The sequence below is a fragment of the Lissotriton vulgaris genome, chromosome 12 (assembly GCF_964263255.1).
Source record: "Lissotriton vulgaris chromosome 12, aLisVul1.2, whole genome shotgun sequence".
NCBI lineage: Eukaryota > Metazoa > Chordata > Amphibia > Caudata > Salamandridae > Lissotriton > Lissotriton vulgaris.
The window spans coordinates 629,058,587-629,079,439 of record NC_141700.1 but is presented as its reverse complement, the minus strand read 5'-3'; the positions used below and the strand labels follow the sequence as shown (position 1 = coordinate 629,079,439).

The following is a 20,853-nucleotide window of genomic DNA, read 5'->3' as shown; positions in this document are numbered from 1 at the left end:
GCTGCCCACTATTCTACCACGCGTGGTAGCGATGGCTAAGAAAGGACAGGGGTGAGCCGGTTCTGGACCCGGAGGACTGATAGTGGGCGGATGGAGATGATACTATGGACGATTCCTTCGAAGGTTTATGATACCCGAGACTATGTCGATTTCGTTTTGATGTTGCATTAATGTGGGTGATGGCGGGGGGTAGGGGCCGAATGATTCGATTGATGGCTCTTCTCTCCCTCTGGTTCCTTTTCCTTTTTTGTCTCTTTTGTTTCCTTTCCTTCTCTCTAACTTCTCCTATATTTCGGGTTCCTATTTAGAGCGACAGGCACGCTACTGGGGGAGTAGGCCGTAGCCTTCTGCAGGGGTGCAGGGTGGGGTGGGTGGGTATGGGTCTTTTTTTGACCGTTTCAGTTTCTATGGCTCTTTTGTGTCCCTTTCTTGGGACGCCGTGGCTGTGCCTGTTTCCCACGGTGTGATTGCTTGTGGGGGGCGGGGGGGGGGTGTGGTTCTCTTCCTTCATACGATATTGATTGCACAGATATCCTGACTTGAATGCCCCACCCCCCCAATAACGTTGTCCCCAGTCACTTTGCTCGCCCTTATCGCTGTGGGGGCGCGTACAGCAGCACGACGTTCCTTCTTTTCTTCCCTTTTTATTGTTCCCCTCTTTCTTATCTTCTGGGTCAGTATGGAGAATGACTGTAACTCCTTTTGCCGTTCTGGTTACTCAGTAAGATATAAGTACGTTAATTTGGTGGTCTGTGTGTACGTGGCGGACTACGGTGGGTACTGGTTGGAAAAATGGCCTCTCTATTCTGATTGCTGTAGACTATTGCTGATGGCCGTTTTTATTGATGCCTTAATGTCTCGCTGCTTGATACGTGGCCCGCTGTGGACACTCGGACGATTAAACTGTAACTGATCCTGTTATAATTTCTTATTATAAAATTACCCTTCTTTGATCCTGCGTCCGGTGGTCACACTCAGCTCCTCTACGATTGAACTACTGGTCCGCAATTTACTGGGTGACTGCCGTGAAGCCTCTTTACTGATTTACGTGCTTTCCAGATTGCTTCGTGGCCCGCCTAATTGGTTGCAGGCCCGTATTTGTATGCTACTATCTGCACAATAAAGGTTTAAAAAAAAAAGCGGAGGGCTTAATGAGAAGCCCTGTGGGACCCCACAAGGGAGAGAAAAAGGTGCCGACCTAAAATTCCCCAAGTGCACTGTTTGAGTTCTCGCAGATAGGAAAGATGTCAGCAGGGAAAGGGCTTTGTCTCCAATGCCAATCTCCTTTAGACTGCGAACTAAAAGAGAATGATCCACTGTGTCAAATGCTGCGGATAGGTCCAGCAGCACCAAGGCTGCTGAACCTCCGCTATCCAATGACGTACGTATTTCCTCTGTGGTCTTAATCGGAGCATCATATCTTTGGATACATACCATCTTCACACCTCAGATCTTCTGATTATAACTCTTCAGTTCTTGGGCATAGTACAGATCTCTTTGGTTTAGGCAGTTTGTCAGTAATAGTTTTAACTTTTCCACTTTATTTGATATGAGTGTACCTGTTTGTTTAGTAGGCCATTTTCCCCTTATAATTGGTGAATAGGGCAGAAATCAACTGTCATATGTTCCATGTTTTTATTAGCTTGATGGTGACTTACACCCTTGTGATTGTGTTTTTGTTGATGTGGATCGTTTCTGTAATAAGTGAAAAGTTGAATTTTCAAAGGCGTCCATCCTTCCTTATTTTAACTGGCTCATTTATGCTTCCTGTGTTCATTATTTTACTGTGCATCTATCTTCCTTATCCTTTTCCAACAGCATTTGCTATTCTTGATAATAGTTTATTACTACTGAATACATTTCTGTCGTCCATCACCAGTTTCCTATTGTTATCCTTATGTGTTGCCTTACAATAGGTGCTTCTTCATTTTTATCTGTCCCTTTCATTGTTACTTTGTATTATGACTAATAAGGCTTGTGAAGATTTGTTACTATTAAGAAAACTATAATATGATCATTGCTATCCGGTGACTTTCTCAAATCATCTGTTAATGCACTAACTGGTTTGTTGGTTTACAACGCGGGTTACTTTGTTTTTTGCAGTCTCGTTGTGCAAGTGTTCTATTTTTGAGTTGTTCGCACCCTTTTCCTCTTAAGATTGGAAATAATTTTACTTCTGGATCAGCCGGTCTTTTAGCAGGACTATTTTTTTTTACCCAACCTTTTGTTTAAGCTTTTTAGTCTGTGTTTGTTGCTATACCATTGAAAAATGCCATCTAGTTCTCCAGGGGCTGTAGCTTTTGCAGTTTACTTGGGGGATTAATCCTACATTAGTTTCATTAGTGTCCAAATTGAGTACATTTAGTTCTTCCACTGTTTCTCCATTAGTGGTTAGAGTGCAAGTCAGTGTATTTGGTATTATGTTTTCTTTGTCTTCCATTTGATATGTTTGTGTACATTATTAGACCATTCCTTTCTGGTTTTTAGGTGTTGCCTGCTTGTTTTGCATGAATATTCACAGTTTTATAAACTCCTCATTAGTGATCAATGTCCTGTTACCAACATATTTTAAAGCTTGATCTCTAATGACTTTGTTTTTTTTAAATCTGTGTTGCTATTTTACAAAGTAGTAGCTCAGTCTGGTCAGTGATATCAATAAGCAAAATAATTTGAAGTTCGTTTTCTGTATGTTTATCTGATTCTTTATTTTGATTATTCGCCCTGAATAGCTTTTATTTCTAGAGAAATATTCTTTAGTAATATTTCTTGACTTGCTGTTGTGTTGACTGTTTTAGTGTATCTGATATTTGTGTTACAATCATTGCTCTTAAGACCAGATAGGATGGAGGAGTGACATCACCCTTGGTATTGTCATCTTTACCTAGTTGTTTATAATCATTCTGTATGTCCTGTTAAGTGTGTAATTGGGTTTTCAATATTGCTTGCGCTGACAATAGTGTATCTAGTTCATGTAATAGCCTAGGATTGTGTTTGTGTCATTTAAATCTGAGACTATTGCTGTATAAATCAGTTGGTGTTGAGTCGTTTGCATAAATCGGTTCCAAGTCGAAATCAGTTGATGTCATGTTTAATCATACATTGAAGTGTAGCATTGTTATTTATTTGTACAACTACTGTCATTTTGTTGTTGAAATAAGAATTTGTAATGATAGTGTCACAATCAGCCCCCTGTCTTTGTCTTGATAGAGAGTTCAATGCTGCAAAGCAATCAGAGATTGTTTATTATTTCATTGTTTTTCCTCGCTGAGCTTTGAGTGATTGGTTTTGAGTAAGTTTGACTCCCTTGACATTACTATTCCGAAATCCAGTGTTTCAGTGTTTTCCCCTTGATTCATTATTATTTTAATCTCATTAACCTCATGTTTTGTTGGAAACATGTCATCATTTTAGACATGCTGTCCGGGATTAAATTAGTGAGATAAGATCAAAAGTCCAAAACCAGTTCCTGTCTTAGGTGTGTTTAATATTCCAGGTTGTATTTGCTCCATGTCGTTTATTGGAACTCTAATATGCGTAATGTAAGATGACTTAGTTGCCAATAGAGGCACACTAAACAATCAGTCATGAATAGTGACGTTGTCTCTGGCACTGCTCCTGCTTCTCCAGGTTAAGGTGGCCTCTTTAATCTCTGGTGTGTTCTGTGGCTCACTCACCACCTCTATCTTTCCATGGTTCAATCCCATGGCTCAATTAAGTTCCAGTATTATTGGGGCTAGGTAGGCAGCATCCTGGACTCAACTCCCTATGATGATTTCTGCAAACCTGAAACAGAAACATAGTTTACATTTTTAGGTCTGACATTACACCTCAGCTGTCTGCCAAGTGAATTCAAATGTGTTGTGCTAAAGCAGAGAGTACATTACATTCAGTAACAATGGCACGTTCCATTAGCAGACATCTGCCAAGCTGCTACATGGTCAAAATCACATGTTAAGAAAGCAATACTGTTTGGCTAGTCAAGGTTGTCAACAGGCTTTTTTCGGCCTAAGGTCTGAAGAACCATGTTTCAGACATCACTCTCTGCTCGCTAGTTACTGCTTATAGGAAGTACTGCTCTATAATTTATGCAAAGCATATATCTACAACAATGGCACTCATTAACGCGCGCTCCCTGAGCAAGCACTGCCAGGAAATAGCCGATCTCATCAGCGACCTCAACTTAGATGTTCTCTACATTACAGAGACATGGTCCGATGAGGCATCTGCCCCTGACTATGTTACGGCAGTTCCCCCAGGCTTTAGTGCCTATCGGCAGGACAGGCCTAAAGGGAAAGGTGGTGGGCTAGCCATTATAGCACGAGACCAATTTGAAGTCCGCTCCTCGCCTATACCCATTACTTCATGCGAAGCTATGCATTTTAATATAAAGTTGTCCTCGACTTACAACTTCAAGGGAGTACTCCTTTATAGACCCCCTGGGACCAGATCTGCGTTCCTTGCTAACCTTAGTAACATCACTGAGTCTATAGTTACAGAAGAGTCCACCACAATTATGGGCGATTTTCACTTCTATCTGGAGCAAAGCAGTGATAGGGACACTATTTCCCTTACATCAGACCTAGAAATAATGGGCCTCAGACAACTGGTTACGACCCCCACCCATCAGGCAGGTCACACGCTAGATGGAATCTTTTCAAATGTGGAAGGTCTGTGTATAACTTCAGTTCTCCCCATGACATGGACTGACCACTCAGTCATTCTTAGCAGCCTCACTATTAAAGACTTGCTGAGGAAAAAGGTTGCTCACACGAACAGTGGCACCTTCAAAGCATGGAAGGACATTAACTCTAATGACCTAACGTTGCTTTTAAACAATACCATCCCGGATCTATCCACTGACCCCAATACTGCTACCAACCAATTCCAGAAATGGCTGGGTGAGGCCACAACTCAGCTGGCACCTACCAAATCTCTCTCAAGAAACAGAAATTTGCCTAAAGCTCAGTGGTATACAAAAGAACTGAAAATTCAAAAACAATTAACTAGGAATAGAGAACGGCACTGGCGAAGAACTTATGACAGCGAAAATAAGGAAAAATATAAACAAGCTCTTGCTTCTTATAAAGCTATGATAGTAGCAGCTAAAAATCAAATCAAATTAAAGGCATAGTAAAATCGATTAAAGCCGGGTCAGCTCTGGATCCCTGCCCAACCTATGTGATCGCAACCGTACCAGACACAGTCATCCCCATCATCACTCATGTCTGTAACACAATACTGACATCTGGAACTTACCCTGACTCATTAAAAAATACGCTGATTAAACCCCTGCTAAAAAAGCCTGGTCTAGATAAAGGTGAACTAAAAAACTATCGCCCCATCGCGAGCCTCCCTTTTTTAGCAAAAGTCACCGAAAAGGCTATGAACCAGCAACTTTCGGAATTCATAGAAAGTCACAACTTGCTGGATGATACTCAGTTCGGTTTCCGTAAACACCATGGTACGGAAACCGCTCTCATCAAAGCAGCTGATGACATAAGAGTCATCCGTGATCAGGAAGGAACAGCTCTGCTTGTCCTTCTTGATCTCTCAGCAGCCTTCGATACGGTCGACCACAGGATCTTGGTCGACCGTGTCGAAAGGATGGGTATTCAGCTTACTGCTAGGGATCTACTTGCTTCTTTCCTAGCCAACAGAACCCAGGCGGTCACCTTGGGCCTTTTTCAATCAGCTGATTTGTCGTTACCGTGTGGGGTCCCTCAAGGCTCATCCCTAAGTCCGACACTATTTAATATATATGTGTCGGACCTTGCTAGTGTCATCAAAGCACACGGGATGAGCCTAACCTCATACGCTGACGACACTCAGCTGGTACTGGCCATAAAGGGCGATGGACAGGAGGTGGCAGAAAGATTCCAAAGGGGGATGATTGCTATCGGTGAGTGGATGGCAAGAAATTGCCTGAAGCTCAACTCCGATAAAACGGAGGTGGTTATCTTTGGCAACCTTCTGCCAGCCTGGTCTGCAGCCTGGTGGCCATCGGCTCTTGGTATCCCTCCTACCCCCACCGTTAGGGTCAGAAACCTAGGAGTGACATTCGATGACCAGCTCAGCTTCATGGCCCATGCAAATAAGGTGGCAGCTAACGCCCATTTTAATCTTAAAATGATAAAAAAGATCATACCTTATCTACCAGATTCAGCAGCCAAGACGTTAGTCACCTCCCTGGGCCTGACATCGTTAGATTACTGCAACAGTCTTTTGCTTAATGCACAAAGCAGAGTCACTAAAAAACTACAGACTGTGCAGAACGCAGCGGCACGCGTGCTGTCCAAAAAACCCAAATTTGCACTCATCTCGGACACTCTGAAAGGTTACCATTGGTTAACCATCCAAAATAGGGTAAAATTCAAATCACTGTGCATAGTCTATAAAACTCTGCAGGATCAAGGACCGCGCTTTCTTAAAGAGCAACTAATTGCTTATAATCCGCCCAGAATACTTCGCTCTACCTCGCTCAACCAACTAGTGGTTCAACGAAGCAGAACAGTCTTTTGGGGTGACCGCCGCTTTTCTATTGCGGCCCCTAAAATCTGGAACTCCCTACCAAACCACATAAAAACAAGTTCCACACTCCTTCAGTTTAGAAAAAAATTGAAAACGTGGTTATTCAACCAGTAAAACTAGCCTCCGAATTATCTGATCAGGGAGATACAGCTTTGCATACTAGCGCCGAGACGCCTACGGGTAATTGTACGCGCTCTACAAATGTCATTAAATAAAATAAATAAATAAAAATAAACACATGCTACAAATGGGAAATTTAACTTAACCCTTAACCTTCTATGTGTAGCTTATAATGCTATAGGTTCAGAGATATCCTCCCGCCTCCCCGAAGGCAATTGATAATTCAGACTTTTTCACATTAACTGTTGGTACTCACAGTGTACAGTGCATATATTCGATCTACCTTCACTACACTACTCTTATAATACTCACCTGCTAGGGGAAAACACGTGGAGTCTTTGTCCTGGTACATTGTGGGCTGTGGGAGGAGTAACAAGATATCTGAATAGTCAAAGACTTATTTGAAGGAAAACAACTAACAAACATCCACTCCCAACACTAAGGGCTCGATTCTGATCTCGCTAGGAAAGCCCTACATACGACTCTGATCTGGAGGGCTTTCTTAGCGAATCGTGCTGTGCGAGTAGGACTGAACTAATACAATGCAGCCATATGCTGACTGACTCAGTTCGCTCGGACTCCCATTGATCTCTGGGAGCCTGTATACCGCCGCGTACAAAGGCTCTCATAGCTAAAATGTGGTAGGTGGGGAAAAGCGTACACCCTGTTGCAGGCATCCCATGTTGCCCGCCACATTGTACATGCTTGGATCGGGGGGGTCCATGCTCATCTCCCGCAACCGATTCGGAGGGTTCCAGTTGAAGGGGGGCCTGCTACGGCCCCACCCCGAAGTTGGATTCCGACAGCCATTTCGTCTAGCTGAGACTGAGTAGATACAACTGTACGAATCATGCATCTTACTCCCCCGTTCGGAATCTGGCTCCATTGTGCAGTATAATTCAGCTCTGAACGAGTCGGATTCGGAAACGATTCGGTCGACACGGATGAGATCTTCACATCGTATTTGGTTCGGAACGGGGGATGATTCGGTCGGAAACATAGGCTCCGAATTGGATTTGCACATTCCGGAAACCGTCTGGAGGCCTTCTTAACGGCGTCAGAATCGAGCCCTAAATGTCAAGATTATGCAAAGCATGTGAATATCCAGCACTAAAAGCTACAAATAGATGGTTGCTGTGTAAGTAACATTTTCCTTTTCCCTTATACTTCAAGCTTTGTGTAATTTATTTGCTGCCTTTTTTTTTTACAATTTTAATGTTTATCATCTGTCTCTGTTGGTTGTGTTTCATATATTGACTGGGCTGTGGCTAGTTTTTGTTTTTGCCTATTAATTATAGGGCGTTTGCTACCTAAATTCATTATAGGACTGATACTTTGGTAAGCGGTGATTTTGTCAATATATTATCCTTTCTTTGTAGAATGGAGGGCTGCAGTGGACAATCATACCAGTAGGAACTAACAACTAAGATGGTATATGCAATGCTTAACTTAATTTCAGCCACTGGCATTCAGGCACATTGTTTTTTACCCACTGTGCAACTCTCACCTTTGTTTTCCTCCATATGAAACCCTAAGCGCACCTGTTGTGCCAAAGGTTTCAGTTAATACCTTAGTCTACACCTCATTGATGAGGCTTAACTAGTCCAAAACTGGTTTGGGGTTTGCTTGTGTTCCTGTTCGAAGAGGACCTGACCTTGCTATTTGCCTGGGCTGTTGTTTTTAGGAGGGGACCTAGACTCTGGGCCAGATGTACGACCCGTTTTTGCATGCACAAACGGGTTTGCAAACCCGTTTGCACATGCAAAAACCTTTTGGGGCATGTACATAGCCTATTTAGCGAGTCGCAATTTTTTGGCGACTCGCTAAATAGGTTTTGCAACTTGCTATTTGGAAGGGGCGTTCCCTTCCAAATAGCGAGTCTCAAAACCATGTACTAATGTTTTGCAACCGCAATTGAGGTTGTAAAACACTCGCAATTACCACCTACTTCAAGTAGGTGGTAATGCATTCACATTTGCAAATGCATGCAAAATAATTTTTTAAGGCAGGTAGTGGTCCCTGGGACCACTGCCTGCCCTTAAAAAAATTTATGAAAACCTTTCTTTTTTTTTTAAATGCATCCCGTTTTCCTTTAAGGAAAAGGGCTGCATTTAAAAAAAAAAAAAGCTGGCTTATTAAAAAGCAGTCCCAGACATGGTGGTCTGCTAGAGCCCGGCAGGCCACCATCCCTGGGAGGGCTGGCATTCGCAATGGGCTCGCAAATTGCGTGAGGCACATTAATATTAATGAACCTCGCAATTTGCAACCCCATTGGGAATCGCAAAACAGTGTAAACACACTGTTGTACATTTCATTTAGCACCTCGCAATTTGCGACTCGCAATGTGTCGCAAATTTCGATGCACTAAATGAAATGGTCGTACATCTGGCCCAAATGTGCATATAACTAACTGGTTTCTGTCTGCAGTGGCATCATGGGCAAAAAATGTTGGACTGCGATGTGGCCCAAGCTATTGCCAGTAGCTGAAACTTTTGCAAGTATTCCACACATCCCTTTTATGGCTTCTTCAATTTAAAAAATGGTTTACCTTTAAATTGCATGAAATTGACTCGCCCCCATGAGCACTTTTCAGCTTGATCAAGTATGTACAAAATGTAATCTCAGCTAAGTGAGGTTGCGTTTAGAGGTTTTTTTTTGGTTCCACATTTGCTTTACTTGTTTGCTTTACAGTGAATATGGTCCTCTAGACCATATCACTATTACCATAATCTTTCTCATGATTCACCTTGTTTGCTGTTTTTGTTTGCCCTTACAGCGATGCCAGGCCAAAGGCTTTGTGTGTGAACTCTGTAAAGAAGGTGATGTCCTCTTTCCATTCGATAGCCATACGTGCGTTTGCCAGGAATGTTTGGCTGTTTTTCACAGGTAAGTAGAGGCAACTACTGTGGAGTCTGTTAAGTGTGTAAGCTTTTGTGTTTTTAGTAATCTATAGCTTGAATGAGTTTTGATTTATGATCTTTGCTGAGACAGTCAGATAGGTGTGTGATCAGGCAAAAGGCCATAATTGCTCATTGCTTTCATTTAGGTTCTGGTGATTCCTTCTTTTAACTGCAATATTGCAGCTCGGGTATGATACATCTGGGCCGTTAGTACCATTTAATGAGGCCGACACCCTGATGACTTCATGGACAAAGTTGTGCTTAGCTCACCTAGTTAGTCACCTGGTAGCTAGGTGGCATAGGCCAGCCCTACGAGTCGCAGCCTTTCTAACTCACCCGAATACCTGAGAGCTTGGTGGTCCAAGTTTCACAAATAAAGTCACCTCTACTGCGTTCCCTTCTATGCCGCTAGTCAAGGAGTCAAACAGCACTGACGCTTTTGACAAAAGCATGCCTCTTATGCCAGCTTGGCCCTTAAGTCCCTGAATTTGGTCTGTCTCCTGAGCCTATACAGAAACACCCTTTTAAATATAGCATGTGAGATCTTGAAGCCCATGTCTGATGCATTCAGAAATTTCCTTGCATAAGCAATTCAAGCCAAACAGTACACTGCAAAATATGTGTTGAAGGCCAGCCTTGACACAAGGTAATGTGTTGGCTGTGTCATGGTCAACAGTGTCCTTATCGGACGTCATACCTTCATGTGTGTGACAGGCTTCTCCGGTGACATATTGGCAAGCCATAGACGTGCCTTTGGTGGCCCCAGACTGTTTGGAAAAATTCCAAATGTTGTGGGTCGTTTCACATTACAGTCTGCTCCATCCGATACCGGCACTGAGAATTACATTCATAGGAGCTATCATAGACACAGTGGTGTACGGGGATTTACCACCTCTGCAGCGAGTTTGGGACAATCAGGAAATGATCACAACATTTTGGATTCAATTATGGGTTCCAGTGTGAATGATTCTGAAACTTCTTGAATTTCTTGCTACATGTATCCTTCTTCGGCTGTTTGACTCATTAGACTTTACAGAGAAACCTCCGCTTCTAGAGGGCACAAAACCAGAACTGCCTGTCAGACAGGATCTGTATTATGAAAGAGTCAGCCAGGAACTTTCACTGGTGGCATGTGGACATCAATCTGCCATGCGGAAGGCCATTTTCTCTACTTCAACCAGAGCTTACAGCAGTAACAGATGCATTGGCTCTGGGTTGAGGTGGTCATCTGGGAGAAGTGGAAATCGGGGGTCTGTGGTTCCCATTGGAGAGAAAACTCTGCAGCTTTGTGCCCCTGAAAACCTTTAACCCATCCATGAAGATAAGACCAGTTTATATACTAACAGACAAAAATACTGCTATGTGTATTTTCAACAAGCAGGGAGTGGTGAGTTCTTGGATCTTGTGCCAGGATTCACTATGTCTTTTGACACGGCTGAACTGGCAGGGGATCTCCCTAGTGGTCAGCCATTTGCCAGAACTGCTCAATGTCAGGCAGAATAGCCACTTCTTCTGGAGGTGGCTCAGGGCTGTGATAGTGGGATGGCTCAGGGCTGTGATAGTAGGATGTATCCTGATTGTATTGATTGGATATTTTCCACACCGTTTTTTTCCACACCTGCACAGAATGTGCTCCGTCAAGATTGCAGGGCACTAGTGTCCACATAGAGGACAGCATCTGTAGTGGGATGCAATTATCCTGTTTGTCATTTCACTGCTACCTTTCCTGCCTCAAGTTCTTAAAAAGATCAGGACACATTGGGCTCCGATCATCTTGATAATTCCAGTTTGGAAAAGAAGAGTGTGTTACCCTGAACTTTTTTTTTTTTATAATTCTTTTTTATTAAACAAAGTCAGCCCATCACAGTACAAGAGTAATGTCTTAATTACGATAATACATCAGGAGGAAAAAGGGAAAGGCACATAAACATGTAATTAGGGACATCATGGGCAAGAGGGCACATTGAATTCAACATTTCTGGGTGGCACACAAATATCTCCTCTGTGGCGATTCCAGGGACCTCACACCTTTGACCATTTCCGAGGGTGACCCTCGCTAGATAGACCGTCTTTATCCTAAACATACACCAGTCTAAGTTATTTTCCCATACTTCCATGGTGGGAGGCTGCGCGGAGCCCCACAGCTGGGCAATGTTCCTTTCAGCTATCATGTAGCCCAACGTAGCCCACTGCGTCTGTGCCGAGTTTAGGTTGGTTGGCTCCCATATATTCAGGAGACACCTCCTCGCCTCCCGCAACAACGAAATCCCCAACACCCTACGCATAATGTCATGGATTTTACGCCAGTTTTCAACTATGTGTGTACATTCCCAAATGATGTGGAGAAAGGTACCAGTCAGACCACTCTGACGCCTACAAAGACTAGAATCCGACAGCCCCATATACACCAGCCGGGGTCCCGTTACATAGACCCTATGCAGCACCTTTAATTGTACCAGCCTCAACCGAGCCGGAATAGCAACCTCTTTAGGGGAGGACACTGCCATCTGCCAGTCCTCATCATCCAATTCTATCCCATCTTGTACCCACTTAGTCCTCAGCACTACAAGGGGATCAGCTCTATGATTAATTAGCTTCTTATATATTAGTGAAATCGTTTTTTCGGGGATATGGCAGTCGAGGATCCTATCTTGAAGCGGGGAAGCCACTTTGGGTTCAACATCTCTGGATAGAGCAGCCAGGAGCGAATGGCGGACTTGCGCATAACAAAAGTATTCAGAGTTCGTCAATTTATATTCCTCCTGCATTTCTGTGATCGATTTGATCTTCCCTTTAGCCCAGACATCTCCTATGGTAGAGATCCTTATTAGGTCCCATTTGTCGAATCTTTTGTACGGCAAAGCTTGCCCAGCTTCTCTGAGTCCAAGAGCGGGGTGGCCAAAGTTAGCTTATCTCTCCACCCTAAGGAACTGGTGGCATCATGCCAGATCCGGACGGCATGCTTGGTTGGTCCCGTCAAGTCCAGTCTCGTCGGCCTTGAGTACAGCGCTCAGCTATAACTCGTCTTCCCCCCCCACCCCCACTCCCCCGGGGGAAACCAGTTATCCATGGCATAGGCCGGGTCTGTCCCTGGAACGTACGTACAGTGATTAATCGCTGCCAGCTGGGAGGCCCAATAATACCGTCTGATATCCGGGAGGGCAATGCCTCCGTCATACCAGGGAAGAGTAAGCCTATTTAAGGCAATACGGGGTCTGCCCTCCCAAAGTAGACTACGCTGCAGCCCCTCAACCTCTCGAAAATAGCTGGCCGGCACGACATCCAATGTGTTCTGAAGGGCATATAGGAAACAAGGCAGAGCCATCATCTTGAAGAGGGCCGCCCGACCCAAAAGGGAGAGAGGAAGTCTCTTCCAGTTCGCAATATTGCCCCTGAGCCTCTGCAAGGGGGGAAGAAGGTTCTGGGCATATCTTGGTGCGGGGTCCAGAGAAATGTGGATTCCTAGATATTTTAACCCATCCTTATTGATTTGTATGGGACAGTTACGAGGGGGGACCAGTGGGTCTCCCTTCAACACAAACAACAGGGACTTCCCCCAGTTAATGGAGAGTCCCGAATTCTTGCCAAAAGCTGCCAAGACGTCAAAAACTACAATAAGGGACTTCCCGGGGCGAGGTCAGATATAGCAGAATATCATCTGCGTATAAGGATATTCGATCCTCCCACTCTGGGAATCATCTCAGACCCCGAATAGATGGCTCCCAACGCAGCCAGCCGCTAGCGGCTCCAGAGCCAGTGCAAAAAGGAGGGGGGAGAGGGGGCATCCCTGACGGGTGCCCCGACCGAGCAAAAATGGTGCCGAAACCCTATTGTTTACCACTATTTGGGCCATCGGTTTGGAATATAGCAGACGCACCCAGCTAATAAATCTGGGGCCGAGCCCAAACTCAGACAATACCGCCCACAAGTAAGACCACTCAATAGTATCAAAGGCCATAGTTGCATCGAGTGAAGCAATTGCCGCAGGTTCACTCAGTGTATGTGCTTTAGCTATTACCCCGTGTAGCCTTCGCAAATTTAGGGCCGTGTTTCTGTGGGGCATGAAGCCCGACTGATCCGGGTGAATCAAGCTGCTAACAACTTTTACCAGTCTGTTCGACAAAAGCTTGGCCAGAATCTTCGGCTCGGCATTAAGTAAAGAAATAGGCCTGTATGAGGAACAATTAGTTTTGACCTTACCTTCTTTGTGGATTACGACCACCGACGCCACCCTCTGGTCCACAGGCAAGGTCCCTCTATCCCGTGATTCAATATACATGTCTTTCAAGTAGGGAGCCAGCTTATCCGGCATAAGCTTGTAGAGCTCAATTGGGAGCCCGTTTGGGCCATGTGCCTTCCCATAATTCAGCTAACGAATTGCCAGTGCAACCTCATCTGAGGTTAGGGCACTATCCATGAAGTCCCGATCTTCCGAGGAGAGACACGGGAGCTGAATATCCCGGAGTAACAAGTGAGAGTCGTCCTCAGACCGAGTAGAGACCGCAGTGTAAACTGTCTGAAAATGAGCTGCAAACCTATCAACTATGGCCTGTGGGTCTGTAAGCGAAGTGCACTCCTCGGAGAGGAGGTCAAGGACAAGACGGCTGGCCCAGTCCTTTTAGTCAAACCATGCAATGAGTTTACTAGCCTTATCACCCAAGTCATAAAGCCTACCCTGCTGTTCCCTAACCAGAGCCTTGGCCCTGTCTGTTGCCAGCGATTTGTTATCATGCTGCTTAAGGCTGAGGAGATGCAATTTGGCCTACGTCACTCCGAGTTCTAAGTCCCTTTCAAGCAAACTAATTTCAGCCTCCAGATCTACCAGCTCTCTATTCTTTTCATTCTTTGACCCCGCTATGAGTGAGAGGGCCTGCCCCCTAAGAACCGTCTTAAAGCTCTCCCACAAGGACACCGAGGAGGAGACCGATTCCTCATTTATGAGGAAGTAGTCGTCCAATGCTTTAATAAGGTCCTTACGGATTTTGGGATTTCGCAAGTACCATGGATTAATAGGGGCTGCTTTACCAGCTGTTCCCCGATTAATAGTCATACGAACCCACAGCGGAGAGTGGTCTGAAATGCCTCTAGCCAGGTGTGTGACATCAGTGATGTAAGATGCTTGGGAGGCAAGAACTAAACAATAATCGAGTCTAGAAAGGCTATTATGTGCCCCCAAGTGAAATGTGTATTGCTTTTGATCAGGGTGAAGTAATTCTCAGCTATCGACCAGTCCCAACGCCTCCATAAAATCCGGCAACCACTGCTTAGCTCCTCCCATATCCCGTGGGGGATGCCTATTAAGAACCCCAGAGACAACCGCATTAAAGTCCCCCCCCCAGTATCAGGAGACAATCTGGAAGGTCAAGCAAAAGCTTCCCCAAATCTGCGAATGTGGTGCCCTGCAGCCCCGGGGGAACATAGATCGACAGGAGGGTAATGTTATGTCCTTCCCACATGCCTGTAATCCCAACATATCAACCCTTCTCATCATCTCACACAGAAGTAATTACCAATGGCAACGCCCTGCGCATCAAAATACCCACTCCTCTGGAGCCTGACGTGAAACCTGAATTTGCCACCAGTTTATACCCCATTCTATGAAGAGCTGTGCACGAGTTACCCACAAGATGCGTCTCCTGGAGCAGAGCCACGTCTGGCAATTGCCTCTTGAGGTACTGAAGGACCACCCCGCGCTTAATCTTGTCCCCCAACCCATTCACGTTCCAGCTCAATAGCCTAATTTCCTTACCCCCCCCATCAATTACATAGACAAATCGACAGTACTCTGTACGCTGCATAACCATCAAGTGCAATGTGCTGACACAGCTGACAAACCCCCAAACAATAATGCAATTAACAACCCACCCAAAAGGTGAAACCACCTTTCTTCCCTAACTCCCCCCCCCCCCCCCCCCCCACCCCGCTGCCCTGCCCACTAGGCTTAGAACTGCCCATTGAAAAATGCAGAGTGCCTGTTGCCCCAAACATTCAAAAGAAAGAACAAAAAAGGTACTTAGGGGGATAGAGTCCAGGAGAACCGATCTTCACCCACGTGTCCATAGTATTTAGTCCGAAGAAACAACCATTATGAAGCTACCAAGTCCCACACTCCTCCAATCAAACCTAGGATAAGTCACACTTCCCCCTTTCCCCCCCTCACCCCCCGTGCATCATCATCTTCCCAACCGGCTGCTCACTTAAGAAGGCTGGGCGTCCACACCACCATCTTTTCCCTTGTTCGCCAGGGCCCGAGCATTCCAATATTCGAGCCAGTCCATCACCGCCTCCGACTGATCAAAAACCCAAGCCCGGCCGTCCGCCTCAACTCTGAGACGGGCCGGGAACAGCATCGAGTACTTCATGCCCCTCTCACGCAGGTCTCGCTTCACTGAGAGCACTCTTCGCGTAAAGTCAGGGAAGAAAGAGATGCCCGCATTCTCGTACCTGATGGGAGCACCGGCCCTCGAACTCTGAAGTATAGCATCTCTGTCACGGTAGTTAAGAACTCGGGCCAACATGGGCCGCGGGGGAGCGCCCGGTCTGGGGCGGCCGGGCGGCCGGCCGGCCGGGATCCTGTGCGCCCTTTCAATGACAAAAAACTTGCTGAGGCCCTTTGGTTTCAGATGCTTAAGGATGAGATCCTCCACGAAGAGGTCCAGGGCCTGTCCCTCTGTCTTTTCAGGCACGCCCAAAATGAGGTTATTGCGGCGAACATTGCCCTCATAGTCATCCAGCTTAAGGTCAAAGGCCACTCAGGAGTCCCACAACTCCTTGACTTCCGCCTGCAACTGGGAGACATCATCCACAAGACTAGAGGCCGTGAGCTCAACCTGCTTAACCTTTTCGTTTAGTTTCCCCAGGTCCGGCCGGATCAAGTTTATGTCTATAGCCATGGAGTTACCCTGAACTTTTGAGCCTGAGCATTTGTCTCCCGATCCATCTGCCTCTTCGAGAGGTAGCCTGATCTCAGCAACAAGGCAGGGTCCTGCCCCAAATCTCCACAACCTACACCTTCATGCATGGAGATTTAGCAGCAACAGCTAAGCAGTTTTGTCTTAAATGCTAAAGTAGTTAACATGATTCTTGGAGCTAGATGCCCTTCTATCAAATCATCTATTCTGGTAATTGAGCAAAATGTGTGGCCAGGTGTGTGGACTGTCAATTTGATGCTCCAAGGACCAGTTTATCTGTTTTGTTGATCGACCCATCTGTGAGTTAGAGATTTTTGGTCTTTTACGTTTCACAGATCAACCTTTGTTATTCAAGTCACCTGTTGTGATGAGATTTCTGAAAGGACTGACATACATCTTCCCACTGAGGCCTTGCATTATGCCTCAATGGGACCTTAACTAGGTCCTTACATTTAATATGCATGATTCGAGCCCATTGACAGCTGTTTTGTGAGACTGCTCACCATTGACAATGTTTCTTATCACAAATACTTTGGTGCACCGGGTCATGGAATTGCAGGGGTTTTCCAGTCATCACCCATACACCACTTTCTTTCCTGACCAATTAGTGCTGAAGATTAATTGCTGTTTTTTCTTCTGAAAGCTGTATAGGACTTTCATGTGGATCCATCACTTGCCCACCCACATTATTTATCTCTGCCATATCTATGTAAGAAGAAAGAGAACTTTCAACAGTAGAACCAAATAGAGCTCTGGGTTTCCACTTCAAGTGTACCGAGTTGATGGCCAGCTTTTTGCGAGGTGTGTTTATGGTTAGGGCAAGGTGGTGTGGAAACTAATCTGGTCCATGTGGATTGTCCTGTGCACAAGAAGTCATGCTATGCCCTGGCCTAGAATAAGGGCGTAGGAGCTCAATCCACCATGCTGCTTTGACAGCATTGGCGAGGACTGTCCCAATAATGTATAAATTGCATGCTGCTACATAGGCATTTTTGCATTTGTTCACCATGCACTAATGCTTCAGCAGTCAAGTCTGCAAAGGCAGCCACTTTGCTTGCTTGGTCCTGCAGCACTTCTTTGTGTGAGTCCATACCTCCCGCATATGTGAAATATCTCAAAAATATCCCACTCCCGTCCATCTCTGAGCAAGAAAAGGCTAGCCTAAACTCTCCTTTCTCTTTGGAAGAGATAGACTTAGCAACTCGCTCGTTAAAAACTAACACGGCTCCCGGCCCAGATTGCTATACGGCCAATTTTGATAAATCCTTTGTCGATATACTAAAGCCAACTCTTCTGTCCATTTTTCAACCTTTTGCTGATTCCAGCACCATTTCCGGCACCACCAGTGAGGCCACTATAGTTGTAATCCCCAAAGAAGCGAAAGACCCGCTCGAGTAAAGAATTAAAGGCTAATCTCCCTAATTAACCTGGATGCAAAGATTTACGCCAAAATTCTCTGTAAAAGACTGGAACCTCTTCTTCCTCGACTAATCGGGAAATCTCAAGTGGGCTTCATGAAACCTAGATTATCGAATGATAACACCTGGCTCCTTCGCCATATTATTGAAAAGGCTAAATTTGCCCCCTCTGAAACAGTAGCGGTTAGCCTCGATGCTCAAAAAGCATTCAATAGGATCACATGGACTTTTCTCCGTGAAGCTCTTAAGCAATTTAACTTACGAGATACCGTCTCCAAAATGGTCATGGCCCTGTATAGTGGCCCGTAAACTAAGGTCAGGTCAGGTGATTTACTCTCCTCTGCATTTAACCTACAAAGAGAAACGAGGCAAGGCTGTCCTCATTATTCATCCTACGCCTCGAACCCTTACGTCACAAAATCATATCTAACCCCCACATTCATGGCATCTCCTTCAATAATCTCAATGAGAAAGTCGCTGCATATGCGGATAATATCTTTAGAATGTCTGAAATGGCAAATCTATCCCTTCCCTACTCCAAACCATTGAAGAATACGCCCACGTCTCTAACTACAAACCTAACAAACCAATACAGGTCTCACTTGGCAACCGAAATTGACTAAATACTTGGGTTTGGGGTGCAACTCCGATTTACTGGAATCCCTCAAACGCAATTAGGCACTTACTTTGAAGAAGATTGAAGCCCTTCTCGAGGGCTGGAACCCTAAAGTGCTGACTTGGTGGGGCCGAGTTGAGACTATCAAAAGGATGATCCCCCCCACAGTCAATTACCTTGCAAACATGCTTCCTTTAACCCTGTTAGAGTAATTTCTAAAAAAGATTGACAAACCATTAAACAGGTTTCTGTTGCCAGAACAAAAGAACAAGAATTTCGATAAAAAAACTTGGCCTCCGAGCCCACCTTGGCGGTGTTATTCTCGGGGACTTCAAGAACTATCAAACCGCCTTCCTGGCTAGACAGGGTTTACTTTGGTTCACCCAATCTTTGGACTATACTCCCACATGGCTAGTGGTAAAAAGGGAGATCTTAGGTGAGTTTCATGCCTTTCTCTCTTTCCAGCAATTCCAAACCCTTGTCCTAGGGCAAATACATCTTCTATAACACCAAAAGGGCCCTCTTGAAAATTGACAAAATCCTAGAAATCCCGATCTCTAATTCGAATATGGCCTCCTATGGAACAACTCTAAAATCTGAATCCAAGGCTCCCCAGCCTGCTGGTCTCACTGGGCTTCTAAGGGCATTCACTTCCTGAAAGACCTAGGGCCCTCCCAAAATCTGCTATCCTTTAGAGAAGTAAAAAAAGCGCTTCAACCTGCAAAATATAGATTTTTACTATTTTTTGAAACTTAAGGTTGCTCTATCCAAACTAAATCCTTCAAACAACGACCCTTCCCTCATCAAGATCATCCTATCCTTTAATAAATCTGGCCACCAGGCCTCCAAGCTCTACCATCTTATACAACCGAAATCCTCTACCACATCCTCTAGACTACAATTTAAATGGATTCCTAACGAAATGATCACACCACAAACTTGGCATCGGATTTGGAGATCAGTTGTCTCATATAAGACATCCCCATCCCTTGCACAGACGAAATTCTGACTTTTGCACAGGACCTTTTGGACCCCGGCATGCCTCCATAAACTCTCCCTAAGAGACACTCCAAGTTGCTGGAACTGTAATGATCCTATGGGAGATCTTCCCCACCTTCTCTTTTGCTGTAGAGCAGTTGGTCCATTTTGGGATTCAGTGTTTAACTTTATCCACTCTATCTGCGGAGTCCTTCTGGGGCGATCTTTTTTAACATTACTTATGGGTTTTTTAGATCTGAACATCAGATCCCGCAAGGACAGTCTACTAATTGATTTACTTCTTACGACTGCCTGCAAATCTATTTTAACTAACTGGAAGAATAGTGCTGCCACCTCCTACCGCCCTTGGCTAAATTGGAGAGGGGCTGATAACACCTCGTTACAAAACTCCCCATGGATTAAACGCAATACATCTATCTGGAACTCCCTTGATAACTATTTTGCCACTCCTAAACCACTGTAATTCTTTATTGTCGACCCCCTATACTCTTATACACCTTTCCACTGTCATATGGGTACAAAAATGAGAGATACTTAAAACTGATACCAACTCCTTTCAAAACCATGGGTTGGGGGGCGTGGCTTCGAGGGCGAAGATGGCGGACGCTGCTCTGTAGAGCTCCTGCCAGCCCGCTATTTATCCGCCTAATTATCCTGGCCCCGAACCCTTCACTCCCCTGGCAGAAGCTGTGGTGACGGCTGGAGACCGGGGGCGCCCGTTGGTGTGGTTGCTGGGGCCCCGGACCGTGCCTGGAGCGGCTGTTGGTGGCGGCGCCCGCCGGGCCTGCTCACCGCGTGGTGAGCCGGGATCTCAATTTTTACCCCGCCCGCCGGCTGGCTCTGGGCGCCGGGCGGTCTGCATGCTGCCGAGCCCGCTTGACTGGTACTGGGTCGCCGGAAGGGGGACGACGGAGCACCCTGCCGCTGGTACACCCGGCGGTGCTGCTGGGGGTCGCGGGGCGGCGACCCCATGAGAAGACTTCGCGGACCCGGAGGCGACACCGATCCTGCCAGACTGCCGGTGGCGGGGTGATAGCTGAGCCGACGGAGTCCTGCCGACGGGGGAAGGGAAGCACCCAGCCCGGTTTGTGGACAGCAGCGGGCCCTGTGGCGAGGCTCCGGGGGTGTTGATCCGGCAGATTGGCTGTGCCCTTGGTTTCCGCCGATTCAGTGGCTTGGGCGTCGGCGCCCTTCTAGCCCCCTTGACTCTCGGCCCGAGATTGGCGGCTGCTACGCCCTGGAGGAGCGGCCTTGCCTGGGTGCCGCGGCCTCGGGCCCCCATTGTGCCTGCTCATCGGCGGGGGCGAGGTGCCCGGCGGCCTGGAGGTGTCGGAGACGGCTGGCGTGGATCGGCGGAGCCC

The 20,853-nt window shown here is 45.9% G+C and overlaps 1 protein-coding gene across 1 annotated transcript in view; it reads left to right on the top strand.

Moving 5' to 3' along the window:
- Window positions 1-20,853, top strand: part of DEF8 (differentially expressed in FDCP 8 homolog) — a 185,271-nt gene that overhangs the window by 148,234 nt on the left and 16,184 nt on the right. Inside the window, exon 12 of the mRNA XM_086945782.1 lies at window positions 9,425-9,534. Coding sequence (XP_086801908.1) covers window positions 9,425-9,534 — 110 coding nt within the window. The remainder of the gene's footprint in view (window positions 1-9,424; window positions 9,535-20,853) is intronic.